The following is a 19,974-nucleotide window of genomic DNA, read 5'->3' as shown; positions in this document are numbered from 1 at the left end:
GTTGAGAGATCTCTTTTGGCAGCACATAAAGAGAAAAATGAAGATTTTTTAATGGCAATATTTGATTTCGAAATATTTTGATTTTTTCAGGTTAGTTGGAGGTTTCCTTTCACTGACACCAGAATTCTGCTTCGCAGTGGAAGATGATATTGGTTTAGTGGGTTATGCATTGGCTGCTCTAGATGCGAAACAGTTTCACAAGAAACTGGAACTTTCGTGGCTACCTGAAATGTGCCATAAATACCCTCAGCCTGAAAAGAACAGTGGAGAAACTCTTTCTATGACAGAGGTAACGGTTTCTTTTTCTGTCTATATCTGTATGCACTACAATTTTTTCTATGAAACCTTATCACACGTAACTTGACCAGACATGTAATGCAACGTGTTGAGTTCGCTCTATGACAGTTAACAATTTTTCTCTTACTCTGTCTTTCTATGGATTAGATCTTGTCTTTCACAACTTAACCAGACGTGTGAGATACAGAATGTGGATGTTAGCTCTGCAACAGAGGTTACATTTCTTTTTTTCTCTCTCTGCCTCTGTATAAACCAGATTTTGTTTACAATGCTTATCACATGTAACGTAACCAGACACGTGTAATGCAAAGTGTGGATGTCAGCTTAATGGTATTGTATTGTATTTATTAACATTCCATGGTATTCATACATGCTTACAGCTAGAATATGGAACAAGTCAAAAAACTTAATATTATTATAAAATCTTAATTTATAGTCACAGTCTAGATGAAATATATACAGACGAGAAATACAATATAGTCTACTAGTACAACACATAATTTTAGTATCAATTTCATGAAGTGTTATTGAATGTCATGAATTCACCTACAGAATAGAAGGCGTGAGAAATTAGGTACTTCTTTAATTTGGCCCTAAATAATTTTATGTTTTGAGTTTCATTTTTTATATCGATAGGGAGGCTATTAAAAATGTTTACTGCCATATAACGCACTCCTTTTTGATAGCACGATAGACTTGCCGATGGAGTATGAAAGTAATTTTTTTGACGTGTATTTATGCTATGAACTGTTGAATTAGTTACAAAGTTTTCACGATTACATACAAGGAAGACTATTAATGAAAAGATATACTGACAAGCCATGGGCATTATTTGTAGTTTTTTTAAAATAGTCCTACACAATTCCCTAGATTTGGCACCTACTATTATTCTAATTACTCTTTTTTGTAATAGAAATATACTGTTACTATCTGTGGAATTTCCCCAGAATATTATTCCAAAACTCATTACCGAGTGGAAATATGCAAAGTATATTGTTTTTAAGGTATTGATATTTACTATCTTTTGCATAGATCTAATAGCAAAACAAGCTGAATGGTAATCTATACATTTCATTCAGATACATTCAGCCAGGTGCATTAATGCAGGAGATGAAAATTTTAAAATTACTGTAAACCTAATTTTGTGCTGGGGAAAGAAAATGCAACAAGCTACAAATATATTATTCACAAAAGATTTAGTATTATTTTATGCTCTTAAAATGGGGGAAATCACGTGATGCTTAACAAGACCCTTTTTTTTTTTTTTTTTAAATTATCTGAAACAGTTATACAATATTATGTAGATTTCCAATTCCATATAGCAAATATGTTCAGCACAGCCACTAGCAAACAGAAATGAGTGAGGGAAACCAAGATGCTACATAACCACTTGGTCGGATGATAGAAAATAACTGTCGCAGCTTTATTGAACAATTTAAGGACGATAATTAAAGCTATTCTGTATATTGAATTTCTTTCAAGGTTGTTATTCTCTTGTTTTAGATGAGAATATCAATTAATCAGGAAAGTTACGTAGAATTTTAAGGATTTTTTTTTAACATAAAAATTTATGTTCATAATTATTTAAAAAAAAAAAAAAAAGGAATTATGCAGGGTGAGTCGTAATTATGTACTATAAAATATTGCAAGTATTCTATACACCAAAACAAACATATTTTCTCATATACAGTAAATGTATAGCCAATACTGCATTGTTATCAAGATATGGCAACATTGCATTATTTCAAAGCTAGTCTACCAATTACCCGTGGCTAAAATCAGAACTAACAATCACTGTTGTTTTGTAGTTAAATAGAACTGCCTATTGCTCAATATGCTCTGTCTCTGTGGCAGCCTGTTAATACAGGGAGCTGTTATCTTTTAGATAAATAAATAGTTGGCCATGTCTTGTAGTTATGGTGATGTTTTGTTGATTCATGATGTTGAGTATTGTAACTGAGATTAGTGTTATTTTTACTTTACTGAATTGCATAACATAACACTAGACACTAATACAGAATGGGGAACCATATACAAACATGCAGCTAATCGCCATGTGCTTGTACCTTGTGAACGGTCTACGGAATGTAGAATGTTTTCTTCAGCAGGGCAGCAGTCCTGCGACTTCGCTGTCTACTGGCTTGTTCATCACAGGTGTAAAGCGATGTTCCACTGCCACAATGTTTTTGGAGTTAGGTGTCGTCAGGCAGGAAAACGTTCAGTGTAGATGTGAGCAGCAGCAGCAGGATTGTTTCTTACTTCACTGTAAATCAAGATCATATCAGTTATTTCACTGTTTGCATATGGTTCCCTCATTCTGTATTAGTGCCAACTGTTACGTTATGCAATTCATTAAAGTAAAAATAACACTACAGTCGAGCCGTTCTTATTTCCGGCGTGGCCACGCCTTCTCGACTTTTGGCGCGACGAAGGTAGGCAATAGTGGTGTTACTAAATCTCTGTCAAGCCAATAGTGAACAAACGCAGTTCTAATAGCTGGTTGTCGAACAATCAGTCGGTAGTGCATTATTATTGTTGTTAGTGCGGTGTTATCGCTGAGTTTTGAGCATCATAATGCTGCGGAGGAGTCGGAAGACCATCAATTCGCAAAGCAGAGAAATGAGAGATAATTTCGAAAATGAACGTGAAAATAAGGGTAGTTTATTGCCTTTAATGCAAGTGGTGCAAAGAATAGCTGATGCGTGTGATGTGAACAAGTGCGTGGTTTCTCAAATAACGACGGAGAAGTACGGGCAATCCGGCAAAGAAGAAAATAAACTGAGAAAAATGGCGGCGGCAGGTACCAACAATGACTGTAGCGATCTAAGCGTAGCACCTCTAAATTGAACAATACCGGTAGGCAAGGTTCTTCGTGTAATTTTTTTATGTAGCAATGACTTATCATGACAAAATTTTTAATACTAACATATTTTACTTAATTTACAGATTGTGTGGTTTTAGTTATTCATTCACATAAAAAATGTTTATTTATTATATTTTACAGCTTTCTCCCATTGTAGTAATTTCTAATATTGTTTCTGTATTTACGAAAATCGTTACTTCAAATGGTCGGAAAAACCAATTACAGCACAACATGGTAAGTCTTCTGTGTCCTGGGATGCTAGGATCAACAATAACAATAATATATAATATTATGTATTCATATGTTACTAATTATTTATCGTAGGAAATAATTTTTCGTTCGATGTTTAAGACTAGACATGTGCTAAAACTTCGTTAAGAGTACAAGGGTAGACTTGACAACGCAGTAACATCCACTGTAAGCGGGAAGCAGTATGTCGTCTGCGTAACCTTGAAGACAACCACTGCCAGTGAAGCAGCGTGTCAGCTGACCAGAAGCTGTCGTGTGATTTGCTGCCGGAAATAAGAACAGCTCGACTGTAATCTCAGTTCCAATACTCAACGTCATGAATCAACAAAATATCATAATTACAAGACATGGCCAACTATTAGTACATTTCTTTTTAACCATAAAACAACACCAACTGTTAGTTCCTATTTTAGCCATGGGTAATTGGTAGACTAGCTTTGAAATAACATAATGTTGCCATATCTTGATAACAATGCAGTATCAGCTATACATATATATATATATATATATATATATATATATGACAAAATATGTTTATTTTGGTGTATAGAATACTCTGCAATACTTTATAGTATATAATTATGACTCTTCCTGTATATATACGTGCTCCTGTATTGTTATAAAGTTATTTTGTATTTTCTTCCATCACCTTGTATTGTTCTTGATGTATAAAGACGTGGTGTTTTATGAGTGCTGTACTACATGTAACCAATTCTAATAAAAGTATAATCCTTTCCAGGAGTTGATTTCATGGTTCCACAATTTCAAGGGTGATGTACCAGAGTCCATACATAGTCAGCATCCTTCTATTATGTGTTGTTCCTTGTTAACTAGTGTGTTAGACCAAAGTGTTGCAAAGAGATTAGTTACATGTCTTCTGGCAGCTCTTCGAGCCAATGGTAAGTCATATTCTTTTAAAAGTAGTTTTTGGTATGATGATGTAACCAAGGCAAAATAACTTACCTTGTTCCTCTTTTCAATAAAATTATAGATTTGTTTTTCTTTTTTCTTTTTTGTTAGTGCAAATTTATACAAACTGAACAAAACTTTTGTCATTGAGTTTAATTTTTATCATTTTCAATTTTTTTTTTTTTTAATTTAAATTTCCTTACTTTTATTGAAGTTATATTTTTAATAACTGACCTTTCCTCAGAAGAATTTTTAATTTGGAATGGGAGCATTTTGGTAAGGCAGATCTTATTGTTCTGTGTACTTTACACAATTGAAATTATGATTGTTTTTAATGATTATTAATACTGACAAGGAGACTAATAATGAGCTTATGTCGAAACCTTCCCTCAAATTGCACATACAAATCTCCAAAACTTAGGAAAACATAAAAATTAACCACTTCTCTTATTATCCCGAGTTAACTCGGGTTGCTAACATGTGTCAAAATTTATTAACCCGAGTTAACTCGTTTGAGTCCCATTGTCTATTTCATAGTGATTTTTTAAGTATGTAAGAAAATTAGTGATGTACAGTGATTCTGCAATATTAAATGACCTCTTTACGAAAATAAAAAAAATATGACACTTTTTTTCACAAAACTGGTAAAATATATAGTAAGGGAAGAGGTTAACTGCCCATACTAAATATATCATATCATATTGATGAAAATATTAATGATAGGGCAGCCTTGATTTGGGTTGTTTGTTGTTTTCTTTATTGCCATTTTTGTTCCTTTTTAGGTTCGTTTGGTGTGTATGTGCCAGTAAGCTCCAAGGACCGTTACATGATCGAATTCTACGGAAAGTTAGGTTTCTTGGAACTAAGTCCAGGTCTGAGTCCAGATACGATATACCTAGGGCGAGCGTTTTGAAGGTTGTATCATTCCAATATAGTTTCGTATGTGTATATAGACTGAGGACGAAGTGTTTGCCTGCAGAACCTGTATTCCAGTTGTGTGATTTGAAAGAGGTAACTTGATTGGTAACAGGACGTGAATTACTGCACACCTATAGCGTGTACCTGATCGTAATTCAGTGCTTATTTGCTGGATTTTATGTTACATTTATATGATACAACACTGATAATTTGGAGGTAGTGTACTATGGTCCATAGCATTAAACTTCATGTAAATATAGTAGGATATTGAACCTTCAATTATTTATGTGAAGTACAGTGAAATTAATTTTAGATGATGGGAGTTTTTATTGTCATCAACTGAAATTTCTAATCTGATAAAACTTTTGAATCATTTATATTATTTCTTGTACATAACTTACGTTATTGTGCAGTTACACTGCAGCTGTTCAACAATGTAACGATTAGCATTTTACATGTTAATGTACTGGTAATATTGTATGTGATCTTCTACATGTAACTGTGTCTTTTGAAGGTTAAACCAGAACATTAGCATTTGAGAAAACTTTGACGAACCTAAGTTTCTTATAGCATTATTAGGCCTTATTTCATAATCTGTACTACAAAATTTGTTTAATTATTGTTTCAAGATCCCACACATTTCTCACAGTATGGAGCTGTGTGTAGACTATCTAGATAATTCAGCATACCAATAGCGAAGCACTCAATTTATGTGAGAACCCTTATGTTTGTCTACTAAGGTTGGATAAAAAGTGATGGCAACAGTTCGATATTTCTGACATGGCTTTATTCACAGGGGTACAACATTTACGTACCTTCTATATAGTCGCCCCCCTTATTTATCACATTTTGCCAAATGTTTGGAAGGCATCGTACACCATCAGCGCGTCCATCTTTGTTGATGTTCCGTATTGACCGTCCTAAAGCACGGATAAGTTCATCTCTGGTAAGTTCATCTCTGGTTCATCTCGGGTCCCTCGCAGTGGTTCTTTCACTTTGGTGAAAAGATCGTAATCGCATGGATCATATCGGGTGAGTATGGTGGATGTTCCAGTAGTCCACGTTTTCCGTCTGCCTTGGAGGTACAGCGTGGTGCAGTATTACCCCATCAATGTCATATGCCACAATGAACATCACTTTCACATCCCTGCCTTCCCGGAATGCTTTAACCCATAGTGCCACTGTGCAATATGGCAACGCTGCATCGGCATATGCTTCATGCAGTCCCTGAAAACATTCTTGTGCAGTACGACCTCGTGTCACTTCAATTTTGATCCAGGAACGTTGCTCTAGTTTTGTAAACGTGGTCTTAGGGCGCTCGCACTATCCCTATGAAAGTCAACATTCTACACACTGCAGTAGATTGACAGAGTACTGTCGCCGCTGGCTGCTCTAACTCATCTAACAGTCCTTGTTCATGTCCATACAGCTGGCAGCTCTCGAACGCACCATCGTCACGTGACAGCAGTGTTGCCATTACTTTTTTATCCAACCTATGTATTTATTAGTATAAATATATGTTGTTGTTGTTTTCCAATGGCTGCTTTTGGGATCATTTAACCCATTTTGCATCTTGCCTCTCAATAAAGAGCACTCAGATTTCTGCACTCCTGTGCTTCTTTCTTCAGTTTAGTGCACTGAAGCAGATGTGTTTTGTTCATTGACGATCCTGGTATATTGCACAGTGAACATTCTTCTGTGTTGTAAATTCCAGTTTTGTGAAGATGTGATGCAAGGCAGTAATATCCTGTATTCAACCTGAAAATAGCTACAGCTTCCTTTCTGGGTGTATGTCTTCCAAAGTTTATTTATTTCTGTCCATTTTTTCACTTGTGATTCCTTATTATATTTATGGAGTATTTCTGCTTCTAATTTAGTTTTAATTTTGCTACCTAATGTGTGAGTACTCATAATTTTGTTTTGTCTATGTAATTTTGTGCCCCTTTTTTTTTGCTAGTTCATCAGCAGTGTCGTTACCATTTATGCCAACGTGTGATGGCTTCACTGAAAACATATTTTAGTCTTCGTATTTTCAAGAATTTTTATTAATTTCCTTATCTCACTGATTTTCCTTGTAACAGTTTGTTTGATGGTATCGCTTGTATTGCTGCTTTTGAATCTAAATAGGCCTATAAGTATATTATAATATAATTATTTCAGCAGGCTAGGAATTGTTCTGGTAATCAAGAAGTGTTGTAAAAAATATATATATCAGTTGCTTGAGAGGAAATGTTATTTACACTTGCATATTACTTTGCATTCTGTTTTGTTTTCAATCAAGTTACTGTCTTCACTACCAATTGTCAGAATTTTTTATGTTGGTGTATTGAATCACGAAATACTTACAAGGTGGGTTATAAGGTGATGGAAAATATAAAATGTTACAATTTCACGAAGTTGGGTCACATATGAAGTTATTGGTCTCTGTCATATTTCCGTGTGAAACTGTTCAGCAAGCTATGTCACTCTAGTGTGAACTATTTGGCATATGTATGAACATTATGCTAGCAGGGTGTTAAAAGTCATCAGCCCCTTTCTAATCATTTATATTGTACAATCGTTTGTGTAAGAGATGCTTTTAACTTTAGAAATAAATTGGACTAAATTGATGATCTCGACAAAAGCATTCTTTCATGTATGTCCATAATTAATTTACATACAATATTATTTTAACTTATGACAGTACTTCAATTTTTCATTTTTCATATGCTAGCTAGGATAGCAGTATTACACATTGTTTCAATATCGTGAATTATGAACGAAAACGATATGAATTTCGAGAATATACAAGATCTCTGATGAAATGTGTCACACTCAACACCAATTGAAAAGTTGGCTTGTGTACTATGCAAAAATGAAGTGTACTAGTTGAGTTTTCAGTAATTTAGGCTCCATTTGTATTGTATAATATGAGTTCTCGCGAAAGTATTCCTGTAGTCAGAGTTAATGACTACAGTGATCATTCATACTGCAGTAACAGAACAATGAATCTAGGACCCACTTGTTGGAAGGGAGATTTTTTCCCTCCATTTTGAATTGTAGATACGCAATAAATAAGGTTAGAAATGCTATTTACGAGTCTGTATTTGTAAATTTGTTGTGGTTTTGATAATGTCAGCCTCAGAATTCTATGAACATACTAATTTCGTTGTAATACTGAGTGTGTAATATCCTGAGCATGAACAAGCAAGTACGTTTTTTTTATGTTTGATTCGTTAATTGATTGTAAATACCTTGGAATAGGTAAATTTTTCTTTTTGATTCCAACACTTATTGCTGATGTGAGAGTTCAAGACAGTGACAGTTTGTGGTATAATTTATAGATGGTTGCAGTTAACTTACATCTTTAAATGTTACATTCTGAAATGCAACATAGATTTAACCCCAACAGAAAGAAGTAAGTCTAAAAGCAATAGATGGGAAAGAATGGGCCGAAATTTTAAGGGAAGCTAAGACTGAACCAATACAGTCATAAAGTCAAATAAGAATTCGAAGAATGAAGGAAAAATAGGTGATGCATTATGAGAAAAGGGGTTCCTGTTTACGATAAAATTACCAATAAAACACAACTATGTTAAGGATCAGCTATTATTATAGTCATGTAAACGTTAAAATACCATATAATAATGTACATATATCTTCCTTGAGAACATTTAGTTTTACTGGAAAGGAAGTCAATTCTACATTCTTAGCTATGAGTGAACATCGATAACTTTGTAGTTTAAATTCGAAATGTTCATGATAAAGTCTTATTCAGTTGAAATCATTGCTAATGCCGAAAGCTTCTATTGTGCCATGGTATTTCTCACAAATATTCTTACCCTCTTCAAAGTAGAGAAGGAATACTCACCTGCAAAGATTGCACATTGAATGATACCACCATTTGCAACACATCTATACAGCTCTGTTTGTGAAAAGCTGCAATCATGTTTATACATTTATAATTTGTATTGCAGTTATTTCTGAATGAACATGGCATTCTTTTCTACCGTAAATCTATCATTACAGTGTTGTCATTTCGGTTTTTTATTGTATATTGTTGTTTAGTCAACTGTCCGAAGACCCCAGAAGCGATACCGACATAGTACCACTTACGAGGCAACTAGGCCAGGAGATAATGGGGTAGGGAGGCCAGTTCCTTTCCCTCTCCATTGCATACATCACCGACTAGCTACATACTGTATTACACTAGTCAGACTTCAGATGCATACAAACAATTGTTCTTCCTCTGACACGTCAAGTGAAATGTACTGCCTGATAATAGATGTACATATCAGCCAGAATCTCAATCAGAGGTAATATTTTATATTATTTATTCTTAATTGAATTGTATTTGCATTATAAATAATTAAACTTGTGCTTCTTACCCCCGTATGTCTAGTGGGAACACTGGGAACACATTTGATACAGTATTCTCTTTGTGAACAAAATAATGGTAGTAATAATAATAATAATAACAACAACAATAACAATCTGATATTTTAGTCATTTGAAGCTAGTTATGAAAAAAGGAAAAGTACCATATTTTCTCGAATACCCCACACACCTTATTTCCAGAATATACAAGAAAAAAAAATATGGATTCATGGCTTATGGTTTTATGGTCTAGTCATGGCCATCGTGACAATCGCCTATTATAAATACATGTTCAGAGTTCTAAAAAAACAAAGGAATTGCTATAATGAACTTACGTTAAACGTGCATTTATATATATAAACTTATTTAATGTTGGCCATGTTATGACTAAGAATGCGATGTCGCTCTATATCCTGTCTTTCTCGTTAGCCACAATATTGCAGGATATTATGTTAATGGCTGATTAAGTAAGGCAACTGATATATGTGCAGTGCATGAGCATTGGATGGGTTATTTATTGTTAACTGAACTGTATCTGTATTGTGTTTAATTGTTTTTAATTTGTCGTGAATACATTTGTTGAAAGTTTAATTACTTAATTTTTTTTCCTTTCAATAGTGGGTTGCGCGGTTTATTCGAGGAAAAAAAATATATATATATAGAGGTATATATGTTTATTTAGTAATACTGCTTGTACAATATAAATGATTGTCTCGGTCACTTTGATTATACTGTACATGGTATTACACAGCAGCAATATTGGGGCTGTTGCCTTCTGGATTTTATTGTAATGAAGATTTATAGTACCATTATCGACTGTGGTACATAGAGGTTCGAATGAATAAGATTCCCATCTCGCCACTATTTGGAAGATGTATTTCTACATTATGGTTACCATAGAAAAATAGCTTTCTGAACTTCGTGACTAAAATCGTTACTTAATGTATATTGCATTGCAAATTGTGTGATATGTATGAAATTCTTTAATATGTTTACTATAAAAGCGAATCATATAAATAATGTATAGTACATTTTAGTGCCATTTTGAAGCTTAATTGAGCAGAATATTTTGAATAAAGATGACTGAGAACATTTCATCCTTTCATGTTCATTAGAAAGCTTCTTTCTGTACATTTCCTAGGGCGAATATAATCTTTGGGTCTGTCATCTGCAATTGTTTTCCTCTCTCTTTTTCTCTCAGACACACATACGCCATTATAAAGTCTTTGTTCACATGCAGAAAGAGACAAATATTTTTATCTCACTGTTATTTTCACAACAGTGAGGGACTGCTTTAGATTTTACTTCCTTTTAATTGTATAGTAACTATATGAGAATTTAATCACTTAATAATTCTGCTAATTTTTAAAAATAAAAGTTTTATCTTATTTAATTAATATAACTGTTCGCATTTTTATGTACATTTACCAGTGATAAATTTGTTTTCACTAAAATAAAATGACAGATGCAAAGTCCCTGTTTTCATGTTGTATTCATTTTTTAAATTACATCTTATTTAACTACGTTGGCAACTGCTGAGGTTATATCAGTGCCATTGGTGTGCCAGAATTTTGTTCTGCAGGAGTTCTTTTGCATGCCAGTAAATCTACTGACATGATTGTGTCGCATTTAAATGCCGTTGACCTGGGCCGGGATCGAACCCGCAACTACGGGCACAGAAGGCCAGCACTATACTGACTATGCTACTCAGGCTTGCCTTGTACTTATTGTAATTGGTTTTGAGAGCAGGAAATAATAATAATTATTATTATTATTAACTTATAATGCCTATAATTATGAAGTACTTCTGGAACTGTGGTCATTGATTGATTTATTAGCGACATTACCATACCCAAAATATACATGTTTATTACTGTTTTCCTGTATTAAGTTGAGAAAAAAATCAATTTTGAGGTAATATACGGGTATAATTTGAGTTTATCTGTTCCAAAAATATGGGTCAGTCAGTCAATATGGGCCATATTCATAGACATTCTTAGTGCGGGCTTCCGGTGGATGATCAGCGAACTAATGCTTTTCATATTCATAAACCAGTGTTAGCGACATGATATGATATGAATCCTGTACAAGTAACCAGTCGATAGCCGGGGCTAGTTTAGCACACTCGTAGTGCGGGCTAGCGAAAGGTCTATGCATAGCACCCTATAATTCTTGATCATGCACCATACTTCGATTGTTGAATGTACTTTCACATGTCTTCATAAACTCACGGAATTTTCTGTGATATTGCTGAATGAATGTCGCACAAATAAAGAATAATTCACTGTTGAACACTTTAGGCAATTTTTAAATACAAGAACATATCCATTGCATTTATTTGATTTTCTGAAAGATACTTATATCTACACAACATGCTTTGCTACTGTAGCCATTAGGAGTGAAATGCCAATAGAGAAGGAAGCCTCACCCAGAAATGCATTTTCTCAATCCTGTGGCATTTATAAAAAACTTTTATACAGGGCGATTCAGAATAGCAGTGAAATATTTTATCAGAAATATAAGTGACACCACAAATATTTTGACATAGGAACAGCGAAACTAGTTTGTCACAAAAGGTATTAAAGTTGTGATAGCTCCTATTCATAGTACTTTGATCTTCATTTGTCAGCTGTTTAGTGTCTTTCTACTGCTACATAGTAGTGATATGTACTGACATGTAACAATGTGTATCTGGAGAGATTGGATTTGTAAGTAGACTTCAATGTTACACGGAATATTTCATATCCTTGTAACAGTAGGAAGGCAAAAGTAGTGACAATTCCGGAAAGTGTTGCAAACATTACAGACCGATTATTTAGTCCTGACAGCTCAGCGGCGCGAAAGAGGGGAAGTAATCGGAGCAGTGGGGAGAGTTCTGGAGTAGAGATAAGGGCGAGCAGTCAGTAAAGGCAAGTGAGTGAATAAACCAAACACCCCTTGGAGTAACTAAATCGACTTGCCTGTCCCACACGCACATCTCCGGCGACTGTCAGGACTAAATAATCGTACTGTACAATGGTGCGCTATGGAATCTCTGACTTCGGTGAAGATTCAGAAGGATTAGCTCTAAAATGATCATCACATACCGTGTAGGAGGTGTTTCGGCTTTAATACCTTTTTGCAAGAAACTGAGGCTGTAGTGACCATTCACACCTTTTCTCAGAATATTTGTGTAGATATCATCTGTTTTCTAATAAAATATTTCATTGTTATTCAAAACCACTCTGTATATTAAAAATTGGATATTAAGTTCTCAGTCTTCTTGGTACTTCTGCATTAGCTTCAAGTGTATTGATGTTATATTCAATTCGAATTTGTACTGTTTGAGTTATATTTAATTTTATTAGAGTACAAGGGACTGGTACCAAATGTGGGGTTTGAAAATATTTTCAACACATTGCATTAGCATTTAAATAATGTGCTTGTTTTACTATGCAGACTTGCCAAATGGATGTGATAGATGAATTTCTGACGTGTAATGCTCGAAGTGATATGGTTTTGGAGACAGTCTTCATTGAAGTGCGTGATGTGAATGGTATGCTGAACAAGAGAAATCACTGCCAGGCACTGTAGATCATCTTCTACAGTCAACTGTAACTCCGTAACCCATCCAGTCTGTCAGTTTTTAGTAATGTAGCTTTCCATTTGTAACTTTTCACAGTAGTAGGTACAAATAATAGTAACATTGGATAAATGCTTAACACATTGTATTGTCCTGTTATTACGTGTTGTGATGTGCACTTTAGATATTGAGAATGTTTTGCAGTATTGCTTTGTGAAGGTAAACCTGTATCTGCGATTGTGTCCTATTTTATATGCAAGATATTTGTTTACTTATGTTTAAGGTCTATAAGAAATAATATTGGAATTTTGATGTTCAAGCCATTTTCACCAGTATTTGTCGAATTTTGCGTGATGAACCTCGAATTATCAATTGTTGTTGTTGTTTTCTAATGCCAGGCGTTTGACAATAAAGTCATTTGACCTCTTGCACTTCAATATTTTTCAAAGACATTATCATGGCCAGCCAATGAAGCACAGATTTTGAGGTGTTCCGAATCCATTTCTTGGTTTGAGTTGCACACTGGGCAGTTAGGGGACTGATATATTCCAATTCTATGCAGGTGTTTGGCCAAACAATCATGGCCTGTTGCCAATCTAAATGCAGGTACAGACGATTTTCGTGGTAAATCGGGAATTAACTATGGATTAAATGCAGAGAGTTCCATTTTTTCCCTTTTCCCTTTTTCACTCCAATATGAATTAATCATTGTCAAATTTCTAATGGCTTTGTTAGGAACTGTTTTATTAGCATAGATGTTATACAAATATCTAAACCATTTTGAATTTGGAAAACTAAAATGATACTATGAGTGAAGGGGGTTAAAAGTGTAAATATCATCAAATGATTTCATAGTATTTAAAAAAGACATTAACGTAAATTTAGTGTAAATTTTAGTGTCACTTGTTTAAAAATGAAGGAAAAGAAAACTGATACATATAGAGCATATAATATGTTCTTTCTCTCTCTCAGATACACATACGCAATCATAAGTCTTTGTTTACATGCAGAAGGAAACAAATATTTTCCAGCTGACTGTTATTTTCACAAGTGAGAGACTGCTTTAGATTTTACTTGTAAAGAACTAACTATGATAATTCAATCATTTAGTCATTGTACTAATTTTAAAAATAAAGTTCAATCTTTTTTTAATTAAACAGTCCCCATTCTTATGTACATTTACCAGTGATAAATTCGTTTCCACTACAATAAAAGAACAGATGCAAAGCTCCTTTTTCATGTTGTACACATCGTACTGGTAATTGGCTTTGAGAGCAGGAAATAATCTGTTACTGCCTATGACAAAACTATTGGTTTCATTTCCAGCATTTGTTTCTTTAGACATGATCAAATGAAATATAACTTTTTTTACTAATGGTGGGTACTAGACTGTTTAGTCATTCACCCATATGAAGCAGTCTATGCTACACGAGGAGATGAGATGAGATGAGACAAGATGATGGTGATGGAGATTTGTTGGAATGTCGCAGGGAACTGGTGCTCCTGGAGAAATATTACTAGACCACGGACTTGCCCAACACAAGTCATATCGGGTATGCCGGGAATTAAACATGGGTCCACAGGATTATAAGTCCATCACTCTGGCCATTAGATGGCTGTGGTGGCATACTTGATTAATGCTGACTGCAGGATTATTATATCCATTTATTGTTTACTTTTCAAATCCATATTTATTCTATGCTTAATCTCAAGTATTACTGTAACAGTATTTCATTGTATTTTCTGTAATCCTAATAATGTGATCAGCATTAACTGAAACAGTTTTTGTGCTACTGAGTTTCAGAAGGGATTATTTCCATTTTTGGAATTAACAAATTGCAAGAGAGAAATGAAGTTATTGACATTCTGTTCTAAATACAAAAGGAAATTTGTGTATTTTACTTGAGACAAAGAAATCAGTTTATTTTGAACATTTATTAAGGTTATGGCTGTAGTTGTTTTTGTAGCTTGGAGTTGTGAATGGAATCATTTTCGGTAACAGAAGTTGCTATTGAATCTCGTATAGGTTTTAAAATAATTTCGAAGATGGCAATATTTCTGTATTTTTAATCTTGTAACACTTGTACTATTTAGGTTTTTTTTCCAGTTTATTATTATTCATATTTGCTAAGACTTATTTCATAATTTCGAAATTAGGAATTGTTTTATTTAATAGTAAGTTTGTATCTGGTAATGAAATTGCAGATACTTCAATCACAGAAGCTTCAAAATTACTATTTAATTAAAAAAAAATAAATAACTTTAATAACACAAAATAATTCATAGATCCAGATTTGGATAGTTATGAAAAAATTATATTGACAGAACTTTATACAGTGCATCTTCGCCATCATGCCTGCGATGATTGATCACCTTGTGCCTGGTGGGAGGCCGCACTTCTACCGCTGAGATGACAAACACATTCACACAACTTAACTCATTAAAACTTACAGTGGAGCTTCATGCATAATATCTGGTTCTCTGATGATCAATATATGTCATTCGGTGATGTCCTGTGGCCATGCAGATGAAATCAAGCCTCATAAAAAAATCGATCGGGAATTAAGTTCTTCATTATTTACTTACAGGTAGAACCTCTATTATCCGTGGTAATGAAGGGGATGGACTGCGCGGTTAATCGAAAAAATCGGATAATCCGTACCATAAAATATTTTCGTAAATTACGTGAATAAGAGCTGAAGTCTCGTAATTTCCTCTGCTGTATTATGTTTAACATGCTAGGTAGTGGATCACAAGTTTACTATTTAAGTTCGGTTGTCAACTACGTGCAAGGGGCAAGGAAACTCCTTTTAATGGCTGTCAGCGGAAAGATGGGAATAATACGTCTAGAAGTCTCGTAGATTTACATATTCTATACACTTTATCCTTGATTTTTATTAAATCACGCACAGTTGTAACATCAGTGTCGTATTCTGATTCGAGATTAGCCAATTTCTCTTTCCCCAAATCACTAATTTATTTGCATTTTTTCGATATTTATCACAAAATGCTTTCTTTTGACACTCATGAAATACATTTTATATAGACGTTGTATAGTACGGAAACTGGAACAGTAGATCAAACTGGATAAGTGTTAAGGATTGCAATGACACTCTCTAGAAAAAAAAAAAAGTATTAATATAATGCACAGTACTACTTCATGTGTTTCTGTGGCAAACAAAAAAAAAGTGAGAGAAAGATAGTCGGATAATCCGTCAATCGGTTAATAGGGTGTCGGATAATCGGGGTTCTACTGTACTTACTTACAAATGGCTTTTAAGGAACCTGCAGGTTCATTGCTGCCCTCACATAAGCCCGCCATCAGTTCCTGTCCTGTGCAAGATTAATCCAGTCTCTGTCATATCTCTTTATTATTTACTTTTTCTAACACCTAATTACAAAAATTAAGTCTGCAATTGTAAACTTGGGCTGTAATTCATGACATGATGGAATTCTGTATGGTTTTAATTTCAATAAATTTGTTGCCACTGTCACAGATGCTTTAGAAATCCCTGTCTGCTGTGCTAAATGTCTCGGAGACTTGTGTGGGCTACGCTCTAATGCCGCACTAATTTCATCCAATTTTTCCTCTGTAAGAACATGGCACTTTTGTCGTCTTTTTCGGTCATATACAGAACCTGTTTCATTGAATCTATTAAATGAGGGGGTCACAACCAAAGTGGACCAAGTCCACTAGTGGTCAGTTTGTGGATTAATAGAATCTCGGATGAAGAAAACTTAAATTTATTCATTGCCATAACAAAGTCCATAATTCCTTTCTTATTCCACAGAGGGCAGCATTTTCTATGGAAGGTGAAGGTTCCTAAGCATGAGGCAGGAACTTTAAGACTCAATTTCTCAAAAGTATTCCAGAAGGACTTCGTCCACTCTGGTTGTGAACTGCTCAAATAACCTTAATATTGTTTTTCTAGAGGGTATTGTTTTTCTGTCAGGAAATTTATGTCTGAATTTTCGCCTCGTTGAATTACACGATTTTCTATTCTTTATGTATATGTTGTATATGTAAATATATACCCTTAATAAATATCTATTTACCATGACAAAATGATCTGTTCTCCATCTCAGCTAAACAGATACTGCCAGAGGCCAAATTACAGATAAACTGTTTTATTTATAGTGTTGATATGAATGGGAATGGTCTTGACTAGCTGCATCAGCATACATGTCGTCTCAGTGGCAGAAGTGTGGCCTCCTACTGGGCACGCAGCCAGTCAATCATCGTGGGCATGATAGTGAAGATAATAATAATAATAATAATAATAATAATAATAATAATAATAATAATAATCCGTGGCACTACAGCCCATGAAGGGCCTAGACTGACCAGCCGGTGCTGGCCTCACGCCCACATGCCAAAGTAGAGGTGGACGATCATCCAACCAGAATGGAGATATCGTGTATCCCCCCAGCCGTTATAGCTAGTATTCACAACCGGATTTAGCTACCTATCGTAGCTCCCCAAGTGCATCACGATGCTGGGTGGGCATCAGTCCCATACACTGGCCGAAATTTCATGAGAAAATTTCTTCCCCCATGAGGACTCGAACCAGCGCGCATTCCGTAACGCGAGTCCTAGGCGGGATGCCTTAGACCGCGACGCCATGGCGTGGGGATAGTGAAGATGCACTGTATAATTAAAAAGAAAACTTCTGCCTCTTGTCATATGAGAATAAGGGAGTAAAGCACCAGATTGATCTTGTATCTGTTTTAAGGCTGAGTTTTTAAAAAGATAAAATCATCATTTCCTTGTCCTTGCATTCTTTAAGGCCTCTACATAATGCACATGTTTTTTATTGTGTGTGCTTTTGTTATAGGTTTACCTTACATAAAACAATATTCTGAAACCTGCACTCCGAAATATAATTTCTCTTGCTGTCACAATCTTATTAGGTGATGGACCATTAGAATATTGTTTTAGTGTTTGATATTACAGAAACTCACGTTCAGTGACAGCCATACGTTTTCTCACTCTTTGAATTCCATATTCAGTACAGTATTGGAATAAAGGTAATATTTTATTTATTAAATTATGTGGGAGAATGATTGTGATTTTGTGTTTCTTGTGAACATGTGAATTAATATAAGCCATTACATTTGATAATGCCTCTTGCCAGTGACAGTGATGTTGAAAAGTTGAATGATCGTTTTGTTTGTTCATTTTCTTGTATGTTGATGCAAGAAGTTTAAAGTAATTTCTTTCTTGGTAATCTACAACAGATATTTCAGTTGAAAATCTGGGTGTAATGATGGAAGTATAATATTTTTCACTTACAAGTCTCACAATTTTTATGCAATAAGGCTAACTTAAACAGAATTGAGGTATAAAAAATGGTTTTTCTGTCTTCTGTTTTTTTTAATGTATACATGTCCATTTAATTCTGTGGTAGCCTTTTGAATAAATAACACCTGCCTATAAAATTGAAACATAATGCAATTAAAAAAATTACAGCAATATTTGAATGACCTGAGTTGGTTTCTACTTGGTATCTAAGCCAACTATGGGAGTATTACTGGACCAAGATGCTAACTGTGATTCTCTGTCCCCCATCATGAAACAGGATAATCAATATGTACATTAATTTTCTAACAGTGCATAAACTATGTGTTTGGAATTGTTCAACATTGAATTATGGATGTTGACAATACCAAATATTCTGTCCAAAAATTGTTAAATTTAAATAGTTTTTCCTGTTAGGGTTCAATCTTTTCTTTTCTTCTTGCCATCAGTATATGAGATGATGAAATGAAAGAATTCCTTAGCCGAAATACAGTACTAGCAATCAAAACCTTACAGAACTTCTTATTTTGATGGTATATTGTCATATCACCTCATGTTCCTTGTCGATGGCTACTGGAATACTGTGTCTACTAATATTATTAATGACGTATACAAAGCATGCATGATATCTGGCTCCAATAATGCTCAAATTAATTGCTAAGGAAGTAATTGTTTAATAGTGAAATTCACGTGAGGGAGTAAGATTTTGTGTCTTTGTAATGGAATTGTTTTGGTAAAAAGAAAGTATTATATAAGTCTCTTCTTGAATGCTGTTAGTCAACCTTGAAGAACACTCCATAATATGCCTTAACAGAACTTGAAGCTTTAATCAATACGTTAGCAGGCCTGATAGAGAGGATTTCGTCCCTTCCACCAAAACCTCCAACTTGATGTTATCATATCAGACATATAATGTTTTTATTATTGCTAACATGGAAGTGGTGTATAATATATTTTACAGTGAACCTCTCAAGTATAAGACTGGTTGGGGGGAACATACCAATTTTCTATTTACAACCTCTCGTCGGGTTTTGCATGTTCTGGGGACGACTTATTCTTTTCTTCATAGACTTGTTTCACCATTATAATATAGATCTGATATGTTAAAATTTTAACCAATTGTAGTATGTGATATTGAGTCCGCTGTGGACAGACTGGTGAAGCTAGTGATGGTATACGTGTCGACACATGTGAGACATTTAAATATTATTCCCTTGTGTGGATGTGGGTGAGTGATGTAACGATGCATTGTCTACAAGGCTTAGTATGTATGGCCAAAAAAGTATCTGCATGTTGAATTCTACATCAACTTGCACGACTGAACTTGTATCGTTTTGTATGTATGTAATATAGATAATGATGAGAATGGATGATGAACTGCTATTTCTTCACACTTTATTGTACAGAGCTAACAAGACTTGAAATACAGTAATTGATTGCTATTTGGTTACATAGATGTACAAATATTATCTCTTTACTTCCATTTGTATAGTATAAAAATAAAGAAATTATATCTGAATA

At 34.4% G+C, this 19,974-nt stretch overlaps 1 protein-coding gene and 1 long non-coding RNA gene across 4 annotated transcripts in view; both read left to right on the top strand.

Moving 5' to 3' along the window:
- The window catches only part of Oga (O-GlcNAcase), a 64,775-nt gene extending 58,596 nt beyond the window's left edge, over positions 1 to 6,179 (top strand). For all 3 annotated transcript variants that reach the window (XM_069823255.1, XM_069823254.1, XM_069823252.1), the window contains 3 exons: positions 91 to 289; positions 4,149 to 4,308; positions 5,101 to 6,179. In XM_069823255.1, coding sequence (XP_069679356.1) covers positions 91 to 289; positions 4,149 to 4,308; positions 5,101 to 5,231 — 490 coding nt within the window. In that variant the 3' untranslated portion in view covers positions 5,232 to 6,179. The remainder of the gene's footprint in view (positions 1 to 90; positions 290 to 4,148; positions 4,309 to 5,100) is intronic.
- A 32-nt stretch (positions 6,180 to 6,211) lies between these two features.
- LOC138697764 (uncharacterized) lies at positions 6,212 to 19,972 on the top strand. The gene is made up of 2 exons (XR_011331605.1): positions 6,212 to 9,531; positions 13,031 to 19,972. It is a non-coding gene; the product is annotated as an uncharacterized lncRNA (long non-coding RNA).
- Positions 19,973 to 19,974: the final 2 nt, after the last annotated feature.

This window comes from Periplaneta americana, chromosome 4 (assembly GCF_040183065.1).
Source record: "Periplaneta americana isolate PAMFEO1 chromosome 4, P.americana_PAMFEO1_priV1, whole genome shotgun sequence".
Taxonomy (NCBI): domain Eukaryota; kingdom Metazoa; phylum Arthropoda; class Insecta; order Blattodea; family Blattidae; genus Periplaneta; species Periplaneta americana.
This window is presented reverse-complemented; position numbering and strand designations above follow the sequence as displayed.